General features: G+C 35.3%; 1 protein-coding gene across 3 annotated transcripts in view; it reads left to right on the top strand.

Moving 5' to 3' along the window:
- Nol4 (nucleolar protein 4) overlaps positions 1 to 15,012 on the top strand; it is a 274,575-nt gene that overhangs the window by 201,579 nt on the left and 57,984 nt on the right. For 2 of the 3 annotated variants that reach the window (XM_051202068.1, XM_051202070.1), the window contains exons 7-8: positions 4,528 to 4,707; positions 5,445 to 5,636. In XM_051202068.1, the coding sequence (XP_051058025.1) occupies positions 4,528 to 4,707; positions 5,445 to 5,636 (372 nt within the window). The remainder of the gene's footprint in view (positions 1 to 4,527; positions 4,708 to 5,444; positions 5,637 to 15,012) is intronic. The other variant, XM_051202069.1, reaches the window with a different exon arrangement.

Raw genomic sequence — 15,012 nt, 5'->3', positions numbered from 1 at the left:
ATTAGTCTGCAAGGAATCCACAGCTTTTTATTTTCTGTGGAAACAAAAATAGAAATCCTTTTCCCCAGTAACTTGTCCTTGAACTTAAATGTTGGAGTCAAAGCATTTTTAAAATATATAAATTGAATTAATCCAGCAGCATTTCCTTTATCAGTTGTTGTTATTTTCTCAGCAGTCAAACAATGCAGAGACAACACAATAGCATACAGTAACCAGATTCTCTCTGAGCTTTTCATCTTTACGTGGCTTTATTATTACTTTGTTTATTTTACTTTTATTTTTTTATTTTTTGACATAGGGTTTCACTGTGTAACTCTTATCTGTCCTGAAATTTACTCTGTATACCAGGTTTACTTGGAAAATCACAGAGATCTGGTTTTTTTGTTTGTTTGTTTTTTTGTTTTTTTTTGTTTGTTTGTTTGTTTTTTTCAGTGTGTCTCTGCCATCTGCCATTGGTTCCATTATATTTTGGTGTAATATTTGCACTGCCTCATGCATAGGCTATCATTGACAGAAATTAAAGGAACATTGACCCTTGAAGATTCCCCCATTGTAGAAGTCATCAGATATATTTTGCCTTCCTAACAGATTTGAGAACCAATGTTATTTCCTAAGATGCTATTATCTGCTTATCAGGTCCATCTATATATTTAAATATCATGTGTGAAATCTGTGCTGTTAGACAGGCCTTACACTGACTAATCTTTGTACCAATCTAGACTTATGTTAGTAAAACTCAAGTTTAAACAAGATATAAAAGTGGTTTGAGTGGGTGAGGTATGTGTGATGTCCCACTTAATGTGAAGCACATTGGAGCTTGATGCAAGAATCTTATAAGGACTCTGTCTGGGTCACACAGCTCCACTGGATTCTGTTTACTGTCAGGCTTAGATAAGTTCTCTTTGGTTAAAGACTGACCTGAAAATATATGTCTTCAAAGGGGAGGTGTGGACCTGAAGTGTCAGTTTCTTCTGTTGGAATTGAGGCTCTTTCTAAAGGGTGAAGGTACAGGGCTGAGAAAGGAATAGGAGCTACCTTAATACCTATGGCAGTCCCAGAGACTAGGGAATGTGTTTGTGAAGTGGCCTTGAATACTCATCTACAAATGCCTCTTTCTTTGCTTTTACAAATCATTATAATTCTAGAACCAAGCATTCTCTCCTGGTTAGTTCTACCCTATCAGAGGCATCTGAATGTCCTGGACATTCTACAATTTGCTGAGCCATAAACAGACCATTAACAACATGGGTAACACATTGTACTGGAGTTCTCAACAGAAACAAAAGAAGCAAATTTAGGGAAATAGAAAGGGAATAGGTGATTGATATAGAAATCGATTGATAAACAGAAGAATAGCTATGATAGATTAGTGAGAGGAAAGAGAGAAGGGTGGAGATAATAGTTACATGATTCAGTGAACTAAGGAAAACCAAGAAGTTCCATACTTTTTCATCTGAAAGCCAGTTAGGGAAGTCCTTTGTAGTACTAAGTGTGAGTTTAAAGGTCAGAAACTTGGAAAGCCTATGAAGTGAGTCTCACTTTGTCTCCACTCATGCAATCAAACACAGGGTACATAATTTTCCTTGTTTCTTTCCCTGTTTGTCTATTGTGTCCTGTAAATAATTGAATGATGCCTACATACTTTGGGGAGGAAATTCTAATTTATTAAGTCCATTAATTCAAATACTATTCTCACACATTACCCTCTTGACATTTAATTGAATATTCAACAATCTTAGTACCCAGTTAGTACCCAGAGCATGCCTTAGTACCCAGTTGACATATGAAATTAGCCTTCAGACATATTTGAACTTTGTGGTTTTCTTATGACCATCCTTATGCATTCAGTCATTTTAATAGATTTTAGTTTTAAGAAATCAATTTATCTTTATGTGTGTGTTTTTATGTGTATGTGAGTGTGTGTATGTGTGTGTGTGTGAGTGTATGCATATGTATGTGAGTATGTGTATGTACATCGTGAACGTGCTTGCACTGACCACAGTATATTTATGGAGGTCAGAAGACAATTCAAAGAGGCTTTTTCTACTCTACCAACATGTAGGTACTGGGGATACAACTCAGGTTGTCAGGCACTGTTACCTGCTAAACCATTTTTACCAGTCCAAATTAAGCCATTTATAATATCCATATATAAATATGTTAATGCTAGTTTTCCTGTCTTGCAGATTGTTAGAGCAGCATGTGGCATCCCATGTATCAGTGGAATGTAGAACATTAAACACCTCCAACCCACAAAAAAAAAAAAAAAAAAAAAAAAAAAAAAACATATCATATATACCGTCCATCAGATTTTCTGAGAATATGTTCACTTTAATGTCTTTAAACTGAATTTGTAATAAATTATACAAGATTGAGCAGGCTTCCTGTCACATCCAAGAGGTATTCTCTTTAGAGGTTGGCACTGAGAAACACAATGACTCATGAGTTGTAACATTGTAGCAGTAAGTAGCCATTCCGTAGTCAAAGAAAATCACTATAGTTAAGATAATCAATTCTCAGAGATACACTTGGGTTCAAATCATGACTTTATTGGCTAGTTATATTATTGAGAAAGTTACTTTATCAGTTTACACAGGCTTCAATTATGTTATGTGTGTATGGCTTAGAATGATACCTGACACAAAATCAAAGCTCAGTAAATAATTGTTAAATATATGCTCAATAAAGTTTTATTGAGGAAAGAAATTATTCACGTAGGTATTTGGGCAATAAAAACAAAAGTTTTTTTTTTCTATTGCTCTCATGTTATTTTAAAAACATGTTCAATATATTTTACTCGAAAATATGATTATTCATATATTTGAAAAATACCCTTTTTACAATTCCCTTCAATACCTGTGTCTTAGAAATAATAACCTAGTTGTTTTTGAGTAATTATATTGCCATCTCTTTTCTCTACTCAACTAAACAAAGAACTGGGCACAACAATAATAAATTGTTTAATTATTTAATTACTCTATATGTAGTAGGATAATGCTTCTTCCAATGGATTTCTAAATCACAGACTACTATTATAAAAGAAAGAAGAAATAATGTGTTGTTTCCTTAGTTGGAAAAGGGTTTCTGAATGAATCTTTTGTTTGTTTTAATATTAACATTGAAAATACATAAAATGAAAGTATTTTATGTCATTCCTTCAGAAGACATGGGGAGCATGCCTATTGAGCTGTAAACTTAATTTACAGCTTTTGGCTTCCCACAGAGCTGAAGTCAAACAAGCATACAGTTCTGTCTTGATGAGACAAGATTGTTTAGCTTTTTGGAAACTGTTTCCTTATCTGAAGAATTTGAATGACAAAAACTCCTCATTGGATAGATGTAAATACAGAGACAACCAGTTGGCTAATTATAAATACCAATGTCTTCTCTTTATCACATATTCAAAATGTCCATCATTTGTTTTAAGGTATTTGATATCTCTGAAAATCTTTGTGTCAATAAAAATTACGGGATGATCATCTCTAAATTCTCTTGTATCTCCACAGCCTTTGGTACCCTTTGGTAACTGCTGGGATCCAAGGGTGGGGGGTCATGTAACAGTTAGTTCTTGACCAACTTAGTTTCCAGTTTAAGCTCTTGATCACAATACATACACACCAATTTCCTTTCATGGCAGTCCTCGCAAACTAACTCTTAAATTACTCACTAGGTCCTAAGGGAAAAAAAAGTGATTATATATAAAAATTAAGCATCTCCAAATTACAATATAAATCAGTTTATTTGACATAGAACAGGGGACCAACAAACAGGCCTCTAGAGATGTCATCAACTGATAATATGTGAGAATGAAATTTAAAATATTTAATTTTCATATGAAACTATGCAATGCATTCACTTTATCATCTGGCTTTACTTTTACTCTGTCCTTAATAGATGCTAAAGCATAGAAGCAATAAATGTGTCAGTTAGGAAAAAGATTCATGAATTTTTATTATATGAAAGTCAGATGATATTTCAAAATACCTCATAGCTTTCAAATCTATTCTAACATATCATGCAATTAGTACCCCTATTCTCAGAAATAATTTTATAGATTTTGCTCAGCCAATTAATTAAATATCCTTATTCTTTAATTTCTAGTGTGTTCAAAGAAAATTAATACAGCCAGAATGGCTATGCACTGAGGTCATATCTACTTCCAGCAATATGACTCAATATTTCCATTGTATATTAATTACATATTCCTCCTCCTTTAATTAATATCAATATGAATTAGAAAAGGTAGTTACTCTTGAAGCACTAAGTTCAGTAAGACTTTTCTGGAGAGGTGGGACTGTTCAGAGCAGCTACAAATACTGTTGAAATGTTATCAGTGTAGCAGAGTAAATGCTATTCTTAAATGTATTTGAATTAAGTTTGATCAAAAATGTGAAATACCATAGACTTAGAGTTACCAAGTCATAAAACATGACTTTTTGAATGACTATTGAAATGGAAACTAAAGCACAAAAGTGATAGTTCAGGCAGAGAGGATTGACAAGTGCCAATGTTGCCCTTTGTTTTCAGTCTCCAGCACACAGCTATTCCAGCTATGACTCTGGCAAGAACGAGAGTGTTGACCGGGGTGCAGAGGATCTGTCACTCAACCGGGGAGATGAGGATGAAGATGACCATGAAGAACATGAGGATTCTGAGAAGGTGAACGAGACAGATGGCGTGGAAGCCGAGAGGCTGAAAGCGTTCAATGTGAGTCCCCCACATTGCGTGGCTATGTTTTGACCACTTCACGTTCATGCCGTTGCTTGTTGGTCAATGTGAATATTCTAGAACCATGTCTGTTTAATTTTCAGAAGGATTTTTAAAGTACATGAAACACTCTTTGACAAGCAGACACCAGAATTGCTGTTTTGTTTAGAATTGTAAAGCCAAATGGGTGCTGAGAACGGGAATTGTGTTGTGTGAGTATGCATGTCCACCTAGGCTGAAGGGGGCTCAGCTTAGTCCTCAGATGGTTATGCCTGTCTGTCATCAGTTATTTCCTTTGCTTTCTTAATTGTGCATGACAAGAATCAACTGTTGGTTCTCAGAAATGAGTCCACTGTGTGGTGTGGCAATGTCTCAGTCCCATTTATCATTAAAAGTGGATGTAATGGGTGCTCAGATGTCCTGGTTCTACTGTTAATTCCTGATGTTTTATTTTTCATTCTTTCCTGTCTGTTTGTCTGTTTGCTTTCCTTTCTCTCTCTCTCTTCCTATCCTTCTCTCTTTCTTTCTCTCTTTATATATATTTATATACTTAATTCAACCATTTAGAAAATCTTTGAAGAGTGTTTGCTTAAATTTTCTGGCTTTCCATTTGCAAAATTCTCCAGTGCATAGATCAGAAAAAGAATTATTTTCCTCTCGGTAATCAAGACAGGAAGCTAGGAACAGAAGAGAGCAGTCCTCCAAACCCTTCTCCTCTGTCTCCCTCTTGCCAACAGATGTTTGTCAGGCTGTTTGTAGATGAAAACTTGGACCGAATGGTCCCAATCTCTAAGCAGCCCAAAGAAAAGATCCAGGCTATCATTGACTCATGCAGGCGACAATTCCCTGAGTACCAAGAGCGTGCCAGAAAACGTATCCGTACTTACCTCAAGTCCTGCAGGCGGATGAAAAGAAGTGGTTTTGAGATGGTGAGTTATAAATTGAACACAGCCCTAGATTCCATCCAAACCCCACATGTAAATCATGGCACTATTTTGTTTCCATCTTAGTGTCTTTATGTTTATTTTTCCATAATGTCAGGTCCAAGGGGTTTTCATTTGCTTGTGTTTATCCCCCTTTCCTTTCCATCCTCCCCAAGCATTTATCCCCTCCGTTTATATGATGATAAGGACTCTCTTGAGAGACCAGTGCTCACAGAACCATGTGATGACATCTCATAGAAAATAAGGATAATACAAGACAAAATCAGGGAGAAACCAATTGTTACACATCATCTGTGTTTGTTTTCTTTTGTTACTACACAAGTATATGTGAGGTTTATGAGTCTTCAATTGAAGTTTGCAGTTGTTGCTTTAGGTATGTGAGAGTGGCTTTCTCTGGAATGTAAGGGAATGGGTGCATCTGCTGTCTAACAAATAACAAGCCTTGAAAACTGAGATGGGAATAAAGGTGCTCAGGATTAAATCTAAGTGCATGTTTCCCTAGACCTGTTGACCCTATATGGTGAATTAGGCTCTGAACTCCCTGTTGTGTTGTGCTTGTTGGGGATGAGTTTGCCTGACCTTGATTACTTTGGTGTAGAAACTGGTAATCAAAATACTGTGAATTTGCACTGTTCTTTTATCTACACAAATCCAACAAATATTGACATTGTATACTTGATGCTTTTCACATTTCAAAGTATGTTTGTGTGTACTTACAGAAATGTTAGCTGATTTATTTCTTTCAACAGCTATTGAAAGTTCCAGCTCAGGGCTCAGCACACTACAAGGCAAACAAATGCACTACGACTTTAGAAGTAGTTTAAAAACTTTCTGATCATTTTGTTTATTCTCCTCACACTTGAAAAGGCTATGTTTGTGATCTGGGCTTCTGGCTGTCTCATTGTGATTGGTGGAAGTTGTAATGATGAGAGAGGTTTCAAAGTATGGCTCTATATTTGCAATTTCATGGAGGTAAAATCTTATGAAATGAATGACAGTAAAAGAACTCCCATATAGTGACAATTTTTGTATTGCTATCTAAAGTGGAGATGGTTTTTCTGTATTGTAGAGTACAGGATGAAAGCCTATTTAGGGTTCTGCATCCACAACTTTCAGATGTCTGATTTGGGTAAGTTGGCACTCCTGTCTGTGCTTGATTCCTCCTCTGCATACCAAAATCATCCCAGCTATAGTTCTTGAAGAATTTCCATCTGCTAATACAGACAGTGTTTCTTAGAAACCTTTGCAAGTCATTTCTGGCACAAAGTAAGTCTTCAAAGGATCTGAACAAGAAAAGATTATCACATATTATTAATTTATTATCCAAAGAAAAGTTTCTTGTGATGTTTTTATTCAACAATTTCAGAGCCTATCAAACACATATGTGGTTATGAATGCTAAATTTGAAGTTTGCAGTACATATGGCATTTAATAAGCAAATGGTAGAACTGAGTGACTAGTTGTTCATTTATTCTGTGTGTATCATATAAATAGAACTTCAAAGGTGACAGAGAGAAATATGACACATCTGGTTTGTTGTTTCTGAGGAAAGAATACCATGTCCTGGTCATTATGATTCATTGAGATGACCCCTTATCTGACATGAAGTGTTCAAATGCAAACTGGAGGGTCAACTGTAATTACATGAACAATGTAGAGGAAAATGGATAGTTTAACTTAAGCCATTTCAGTCCATTCTGTTACCACATCCTCCCTAGTATAGAATGTCTCCTTGGAAATGAGACACACACTTAAATAAGCATACTTGAACATTCCTTTCACTTTCTATATATAGTCTCTTACTGTGGCATTTTTAATAGAATTTTGTTCCATTTAAAATAGTCATTTCTATATGGCAAGAAAAAGAAAGAAAGAAAGAAAAACGAAGAAGAAAGAAAGAGGGATGAAGGAAAAGAAAGGAAGAAAGGAAGGAAAGAAGGAAGAAAGAAAGAGAGATGAGTAGACATAGATAATGCAGAGTAATTAAAACTAACTAATATGCCCTCTTAATTCTTAAATGTTATATAAGATAACCTCCGGGATTTTAAAATTCAACATATTAAAACAAAAACAAGATAGATAGAAAGAAACTCAGTTATTTTCATAATGAGTTTATTTTATGTGCCCCCTGTTCTCTAACATGTATCAAGTCAATTAGGAAATCAGTTAATTTTGAATACATTTGTAAAAGTTAAGTGTAAAGAGTAGGTTTATTTTGTATGAGATTCAGTGCCAATCAATAAGCTTAGTTCTCTGCATACTTGGGCTCCCTGAGTCCAGAAGACCCTGTAAATAGAGAGGAATCCCGTGCTGCTGGGTTATGAGTTTCTTGTTGACATTGTTAAATTTAAAATGATATTCCTACTTTGTGTTTCATCACAACATACATAATTGAGTATCTTAGTATTTGCTTCCCTTTTCTACCACTGTCCATACAAAATCTATTCCTGTTTACTGTTCATATCACTTTTGTTGTCCACTGAATTTAATTAGAGTTAGCTGTTTGGGCAATTATGCCCTTAAGCAAGGGCAACTTGGCTATGCCATTAAATAATGTGACTGTCCCTATCCCGAGTATTATGTGACAATAGATTCTCAATGAGGGACAGAGCCCAATAGGACCCTTACCTGTCCAATGTGGAATGTTGATGAACAGTCTTGTGCTGGCAACCATTGATGCTCAGAGTTCAACAGTAATACCATGTCCAGAAAAACCTCTTTCAGAGAACTCTTTCCCATCCTCTGTTCCTTGGAGGCTTTCAGCGATCTCTTCTGCAGTATTCTTTGAGCCATGGAGAGGGTTATAATGATGTTCCATTTAAGGCTGAACACTCACCAGTTGTTTATTCTCCGTACTTTCCCCAACTATAAGTCTATTCATTAACTGTCAATCAGTGCAGAACTGTCTCTTCCAAGGGCAGCTGTAGTAACCCCTGAGTTTAAACATGGATTTTAGAACACTGAAATACTTTTAATTGGCTTCATCACATTAAACAATCATTATAATATACATACATATTATGCATATATATATACATACATATTTACATGGATGCATACACACACACACACACACACACACACACATATATATATATATATATATATATAATTTTATTTTCTTAGAATTATCCAGACCAAGTGAGTTTTGATAGCTTTAGCTGAAAGAAAAAGGTGTCTTGTTCTTCATAGTGTTTCTAACACATGGACTAGAATCACTACAAAAAGAGTATTTGCTTCACATTTTTACTAAGTCCTTATGAACCTCAAACCCTGGCATCTTAAGCATAGAAGAACATGTTTAATGAAAAATAAATCTAATAAATTTGATCCAGTGTACAATAATTATTCTTAGAGTATAAAAGCTAGGAGAGTTAAGCAGCCATTATATTAAAACTAGGAAAAAAATCTATTTTTTGTTAAATTGTTAATGATTTACTATTTGGCTTTGACCCCTAAGTTTCTACAGCAACATCTCTCAAGAACAGGAATCAATTGCTCTAGGACTTGAATCAGTTTCTCCAAAGGGCTGCTGTCTTAAAGTCAATAGTAGCTATAATAGAAACTGATAGAAGCCACGGTCTGTAAATGAGACATGGTTGACGCCTACTGATGTTCCTCCTGTACTATTTCTCTCTTTCCTAGATTTACACAGAGACCTTTGTCACCTGGACATAGTTATAATATTTCTGAAAAACTCAAAATATTGAGAATAAATACAGTAAAAAGAAACCCTTGTAATTCAATACCCCTCTTCTCTCCCTAATTGTGGCATTATACTGCTATAGTCCAAGTAGCATAGATTCTGAATTTGATGAGCTGCTTGAAAAATCATGTACCTGATTGTTTAAGAGACTATTTTTGCTTGTAGAAATAGGTCTTGTTCAAGTTTTTTAATCTTTAAAATTTCTGAAGATACTGTCCACTGAGTTACTAAATATGCATTGTAAAAAAACTCTGTCTTATTCTCCTCCAACACACAATTAATTAAAATGTTTTAAAGTGATTCTTAAACTGAAAAGTCTATCAGCAATATCATTTACCCATCACACTGGTTCTTAGCAACATCTCTGTGGTATCTCTACACTTTTAACTATTTACATTTTACATTGTTTTTCATATTACATGAATGCTCTCACATGCACACATACACACACACACACTCGCACACACACACACACACATGCATGCACACACACATGCACACACACCATGGGATCATCTAAAGTTTCTTATGTGTTTCTGATATTTTACAGAATCAGTGTCCAGTCTTATTATCTCCAAGTAAATGATCACTCTGAACCTGTTCCCCTCCTCAACCACATCCTTAGAACATTGCTCTATAAGTCACACCCTCTTTTTCCATTCTCTGTTTGACCCTTAATTAAGTTTTCATCATTTCTCAAACCACCTTTGGCATCTTACCTTTCTCTATTTCTATGTATCTTTTTTTCCTCCTTTTTATTTCATGTCTGGCTGTATGGCTGGGTGGCTGACCCCTTCTTTTCCCATTCCTCTATTCTTTTCTTGTTGCTTGGTCTTGTTCCTCCCAGATTTCTTCTCCTCTTTATTGTCTCTGCCTGCCAACCTCACCTTTCCTTTCTTTCTTCTTCCTTGCTATCGGCCATTCAGCTGGTGTTTTGCACAGAACACTAAAATAAAAGCAACATAAAAGAATGAACACATCTTTGCACCATTAAATAAATGATCCACACCATTAAATGCAACACATCTTAAAATGATACTCTACAACATAAAAGCAATGAATAGAAAGAAAAACAGGTATCTATTATAATTAGAAAATATGCTACATAAACATTTGAAACCCCTGAACCTATTTCTCTTGACATCCCTAGACATATTTTCAGATGCATTTGCAAATCAATGTTGCTGCTGAAATTGGCCTTTTCTGCTCACCCAGAGTACTTCTAGTAACTCAGCACTCAGAAGACCCCTTCTAGGACCCCTGGGATCTTTAATCATAGAGCACCTCACTCAGTTTTGGCTTCTTGAGTGTGCAGCTTCACCATCTCAAAACATAGGCTATACCCCATATTTAAGACTATGAGTTTTTGAAACTGGGAGACCCCAGTTTATTTCACTAATAGGATCGTATGATACTTCAGAGGCTCAATTTTTTTAAATGAAATGGCTATTGGACCATGACGTGTGATAATATATTTATTTCCATTCATAGCACAGTCTATCATAGAGAATTACTGTTGCTTTCCTTAATATTTAGTCTCTTTGGTCCATAAATTTTCTCAAGGTTTGTGGTTACTCTTTGCCCATTATTTCCTTAGTTTGAGCATGATGTTAAGTATCACAGAATGCCTCCTACCTATGCACCTCATCTTCCCACTGTAAACACAAATAATGAACAAAACATGAATTAAAAATAGCTCACCAAAAAAGAAAACAAATTTCTGAACATCTAAGAGCTAGAAAATGTATAGCCACAGAAGACTAGGATAGCAGCCTGGAAGATAGAGTAAGAGAACACAGACAGAAAAGATTAGGACTGGAGCATGAATGCTCATCCAACTCCAGGATAGACAGATTTTACCTTGTGGTCAGGAAGAAATACAAACTGAAAATTGTGTGTAAACAAAATATCTCCCCACAAAGTAACTTCTGCTTCAAAAAAGGAGAATAAGCCTCCATTTCCAAAATCTAGAAGGAAAATGTATCAGGCATTATATGCATTGAAATTAAAAACCTACTAGTTGAGTCAAATAGAATATAAAAGTTAGCCAAGAAGAAAAGTGATAGCTAGAAAATATAAATTAAAAAATTACCTTTTGTACAAAGGTAGAGATAGAGGGGGAAAATCTCACCATAGGAAAAATAGATTTCTTTAGAAAATCTAAGGAGAAATTAGAAAAAGGAAGGGGCAATATTCTAAGAAAAAATGATGAATTTATCAAACCATGAAGCCTCTGGCAGGGGTGGGAGGTGAGTAGTTAATAGTAGAAATAAACCAACTTCGTACCTAATTCTATTGCAATAACACAAGACTAGAGCAGAGAAATCTTTACATTTACCCGGAAGAAACATCTACATGAAAGAGAAAGAGCATAATACTGAAGAACTGTCCACATGATATCAGAGAAGGCTCCTAAACTACTAAGAAAAACATGCCTTAAAGTTTTGTTTGTCTGTTTTTTAGCAAAACTCTTTTTTAACTTACAAATTAATGTTGAGTAAACTCCATGTTCATTGTGAGGAGGGGGAAATTACACAAAAAGAAACCAAATTCATAAGCCTACTAAAGTTTCTTCTCAGGGGCTATGGTTGGGAAAAGGAGAAAAATAAATCCAGGAAAGAGTGAGCAATTAGTAGCACTGGTGGTAACTAAGGGAGGATCCTGATTTTATATTCAGTAGACCTTCATTTTACATTTCACCAAATTGTGGGCCTTGCATCCTTGAACCTCAAGCTTCTCAATGGATAAAATGATAACCTAATGGATAAAATCTTCTCAAAGAAGATCAGCATTGCTTGAAATAACAGGTGTCAAAGTTCCTGACTGATGCACAGGAGAAGTGTGATAACATGCCTTAGAATTCTAGGTTGAATTCTGATCTTGTAAATCTGCTAGGTGTCCCCACCTGATGAACTCCTAGGATTGAAACAGATGTGTGCTTATCTGCTAAATCACTTTCTAATAGTAATCTTGAGTCTCTCTTTCTTCTATGTACAGATTTCACTTTTTGTGCATCTTTTATAGTTTTGTTGTATTCTGTCTTATTGCTGTTACCTATATCCAGTCTTAGCTCCTGAAGCATTTGACTACTGTGCTTTTGGCTTGTTTATCTCTGTACCATCCCCACTGTCTTACAGAGTGCAAGTGCTTGCTTGTGAAAGCTGACAAAGTTCCATTCAACTGAATTAGAAATGTTGAGTGAAAGAGTGAGTGGATGAAAAGATAGCAAATAGTGTGTTACTTTGTAATGTAAAACAAGTCAAAGTTAAATGGCTTGTATTGTGTAGTATGCTTCAGTGTCTTGGGAATGAACCTAAAACCCACTACTAACTAAAAATCAAGACTATATTTAAATATTTAATATTTTCCTCTAAAGATATTTATATAATACTTAATTTTAACTCTCCTTTGACTGCTGACACATTGATTTTTATTTTTATGTAAGTGGTAATTATTGTGAATAAGTAGTTACAGTAGTGACTGTTTATGATTAGAATTAATGTGCAGTAAGTGGTGATGGGAAAAGATGCCATGTTGTACAATTATGTATTGTTATATATAGCATATTACCATATGTTTGCAGAAGTATGTGATATTTCCTAGTGGAGGTTAAAGTGAAGGGTCAACTGCTTAGAAAAGACAGCGTGATTTTTTTTTTTTAATCTTGCATTTTTGTCAGCTCTGTTCTCAGTTGGCATTAGGCAAACTCTTCTGCTATGAATGAAGCAGCAAGACAATAATTTCCAATTTATTTAGAAAGTATCATTATTAATGACCAATAACACTCAAAAGTCAAAGTCAAGACATATGAACCACTAGTTCATAAATGAAAGCTTTGGCTTGAAGTACATGTAGTGGCTCATACCTGTCATCTTGGCACTGAGGAAGCCATCAGAAAAGGATCATTGCAAGTTCAAGGCCAGCATACACTATAGTAAGGCACATTTCACTGTATCAAAAAAAATGAATAACAAAAGTTAAATTTACATTAAAAGCCAAAATTCCAATTATTTTATGTTCTACTTTTGTAAAAATGTAGTTTCGTATTTCTTTAACATTAACCAAGGAAATTTTCTCAGGATAATGATGTCGGTTCTTTCTCAGAGACCTCAGGCCACAGCTGATGTTGGCTTCCTTCCATTCTTAGCTGAATTTCTCTATAGTAGTTCACCTGTCAGAGTGTTCCTTTTATCTCCTAGAAATGTTGTCTTCAGTACTTGTGAAAACTTGCATCCTAAAAGCAGTCCTCTAATTGCAAGTCCAGGTGCCGTGGAACAACTTAGTCTCACCTCATCTATTTAAGTCACACACTGACCAATTGGGTCAGCCACTGGGAACTAATAGAAGAGTTTCCACAACTTATTGACCCAAACTCAGGAGGCCGGGTAAGACCAGTAGGACTTTGTTGATTGCTATTTTATCAAAACTATATTGAGGACACTATTAATAATGACCAAACTACTATTTTTATCACATTCATGAGCCTTGGTTTAAAATCTTAAGTTACCTATAGTTCAAGTTTCAAATGATGCAAACCACTAGCCATGGTAGAATGCAACTCTGCTTATTCCATGGCACTCAGAGTGTGTGCATGCTGGGAAAATAACAAACACAGGTATTTTGGTGTTTCAAAACAATCACAGAAATTGGGAATAAAAAAGACTAAATATATATTTTGTCAAATAAGTTTACTATAATTTTTTGAAAAAATACTTGTCTATATTAGTTCAGGATTTCTGAAAACAGATTACAAATATATTGCTGATGTATAAAAATCTGTGTGTTAGACACTTGAGAAGCACAAGCTAAAATGGAAGTTATAAGCATTGAAGTTAGATATAAATTTCTCTCTGAATTTTGCATATTTCTAATTTATAGATTATACTCATTAAACAGATTTGTTGAAGAAAAGAAGATGATATTGACCTGGCATACATAACCTCCTCTAATAAAACTGTGACATAATATTCCTATTTGTTATTTAATTACTGTATTAGTTACTTTTATCACTATTACAATATGCCTGACAAAAATTAGCATAAGAAATGAAAGGTTTTATATATACTTCTATTTTTACATATCGATCCCAGTTCCCTCTCCCTCCCATCCTCCCATTTCCCCCCAGCCCCCCTCCCCTTTCACTCCACCCACCCTACTCCACAGAGGGTGTGATGCCTTCTAGGAAGGATCATTAAAATCTGTCAAGTCATTTGGAGTAGGGACTAGGCCCTCCCTCCTGACTCTAGGCTAAGGGAATATCCCTCCATGAGGAATGTGCTCCCAAAGTACTTTTATGCACCAGGGATACATTCTGGTTCTTCATTTAGCTCAGAATGAGGAGATACAGTCCTTTTTGGCATGGGAAGATGGCTGTGGGTGGTGTGAAGTGACCCCCCCACATTGCACATTGCATCTGCAAGGATGAATGTTGGCATTCAGTTCTCTTTCTTTTTGTGTGGAATCACCTTCACAGCCACACCCAGAAGTGTCTGTTAGTTGACTCTACATCCAATCAAATTGACAATCAATGTTACTGATGATGTTGGTGAACCTCAGTATTGTGATTTATAAAACTAAAAAGAATAGTTCCCAGTAAAGGGGCTCAGAAGGATAAAGTCACAGAACAACAACATAGTGAGCAGCTTGCTGATTACT

The sequence above is a fragment of the Phodopus roborovskii genome, unplaced genomic scaffold (genome assembly GCF_943737965.1).
Source record: "Phodopus roborovskii unplaced genomic scaffold, PHOROB, whole genome shotgun sequence".
Classification (NCBI taxonomy): domain Eukaryota; kingdom Metazoa; phylum Chordata; class Mammalia; order Rodentia; family Cricetidae; genus Phodopus; species Phodopus roborovskii.
Note: the sequence above shows the minus strand (reverse complement) of the source record. Positions and strands in the feature narration are given on the sequence as shown.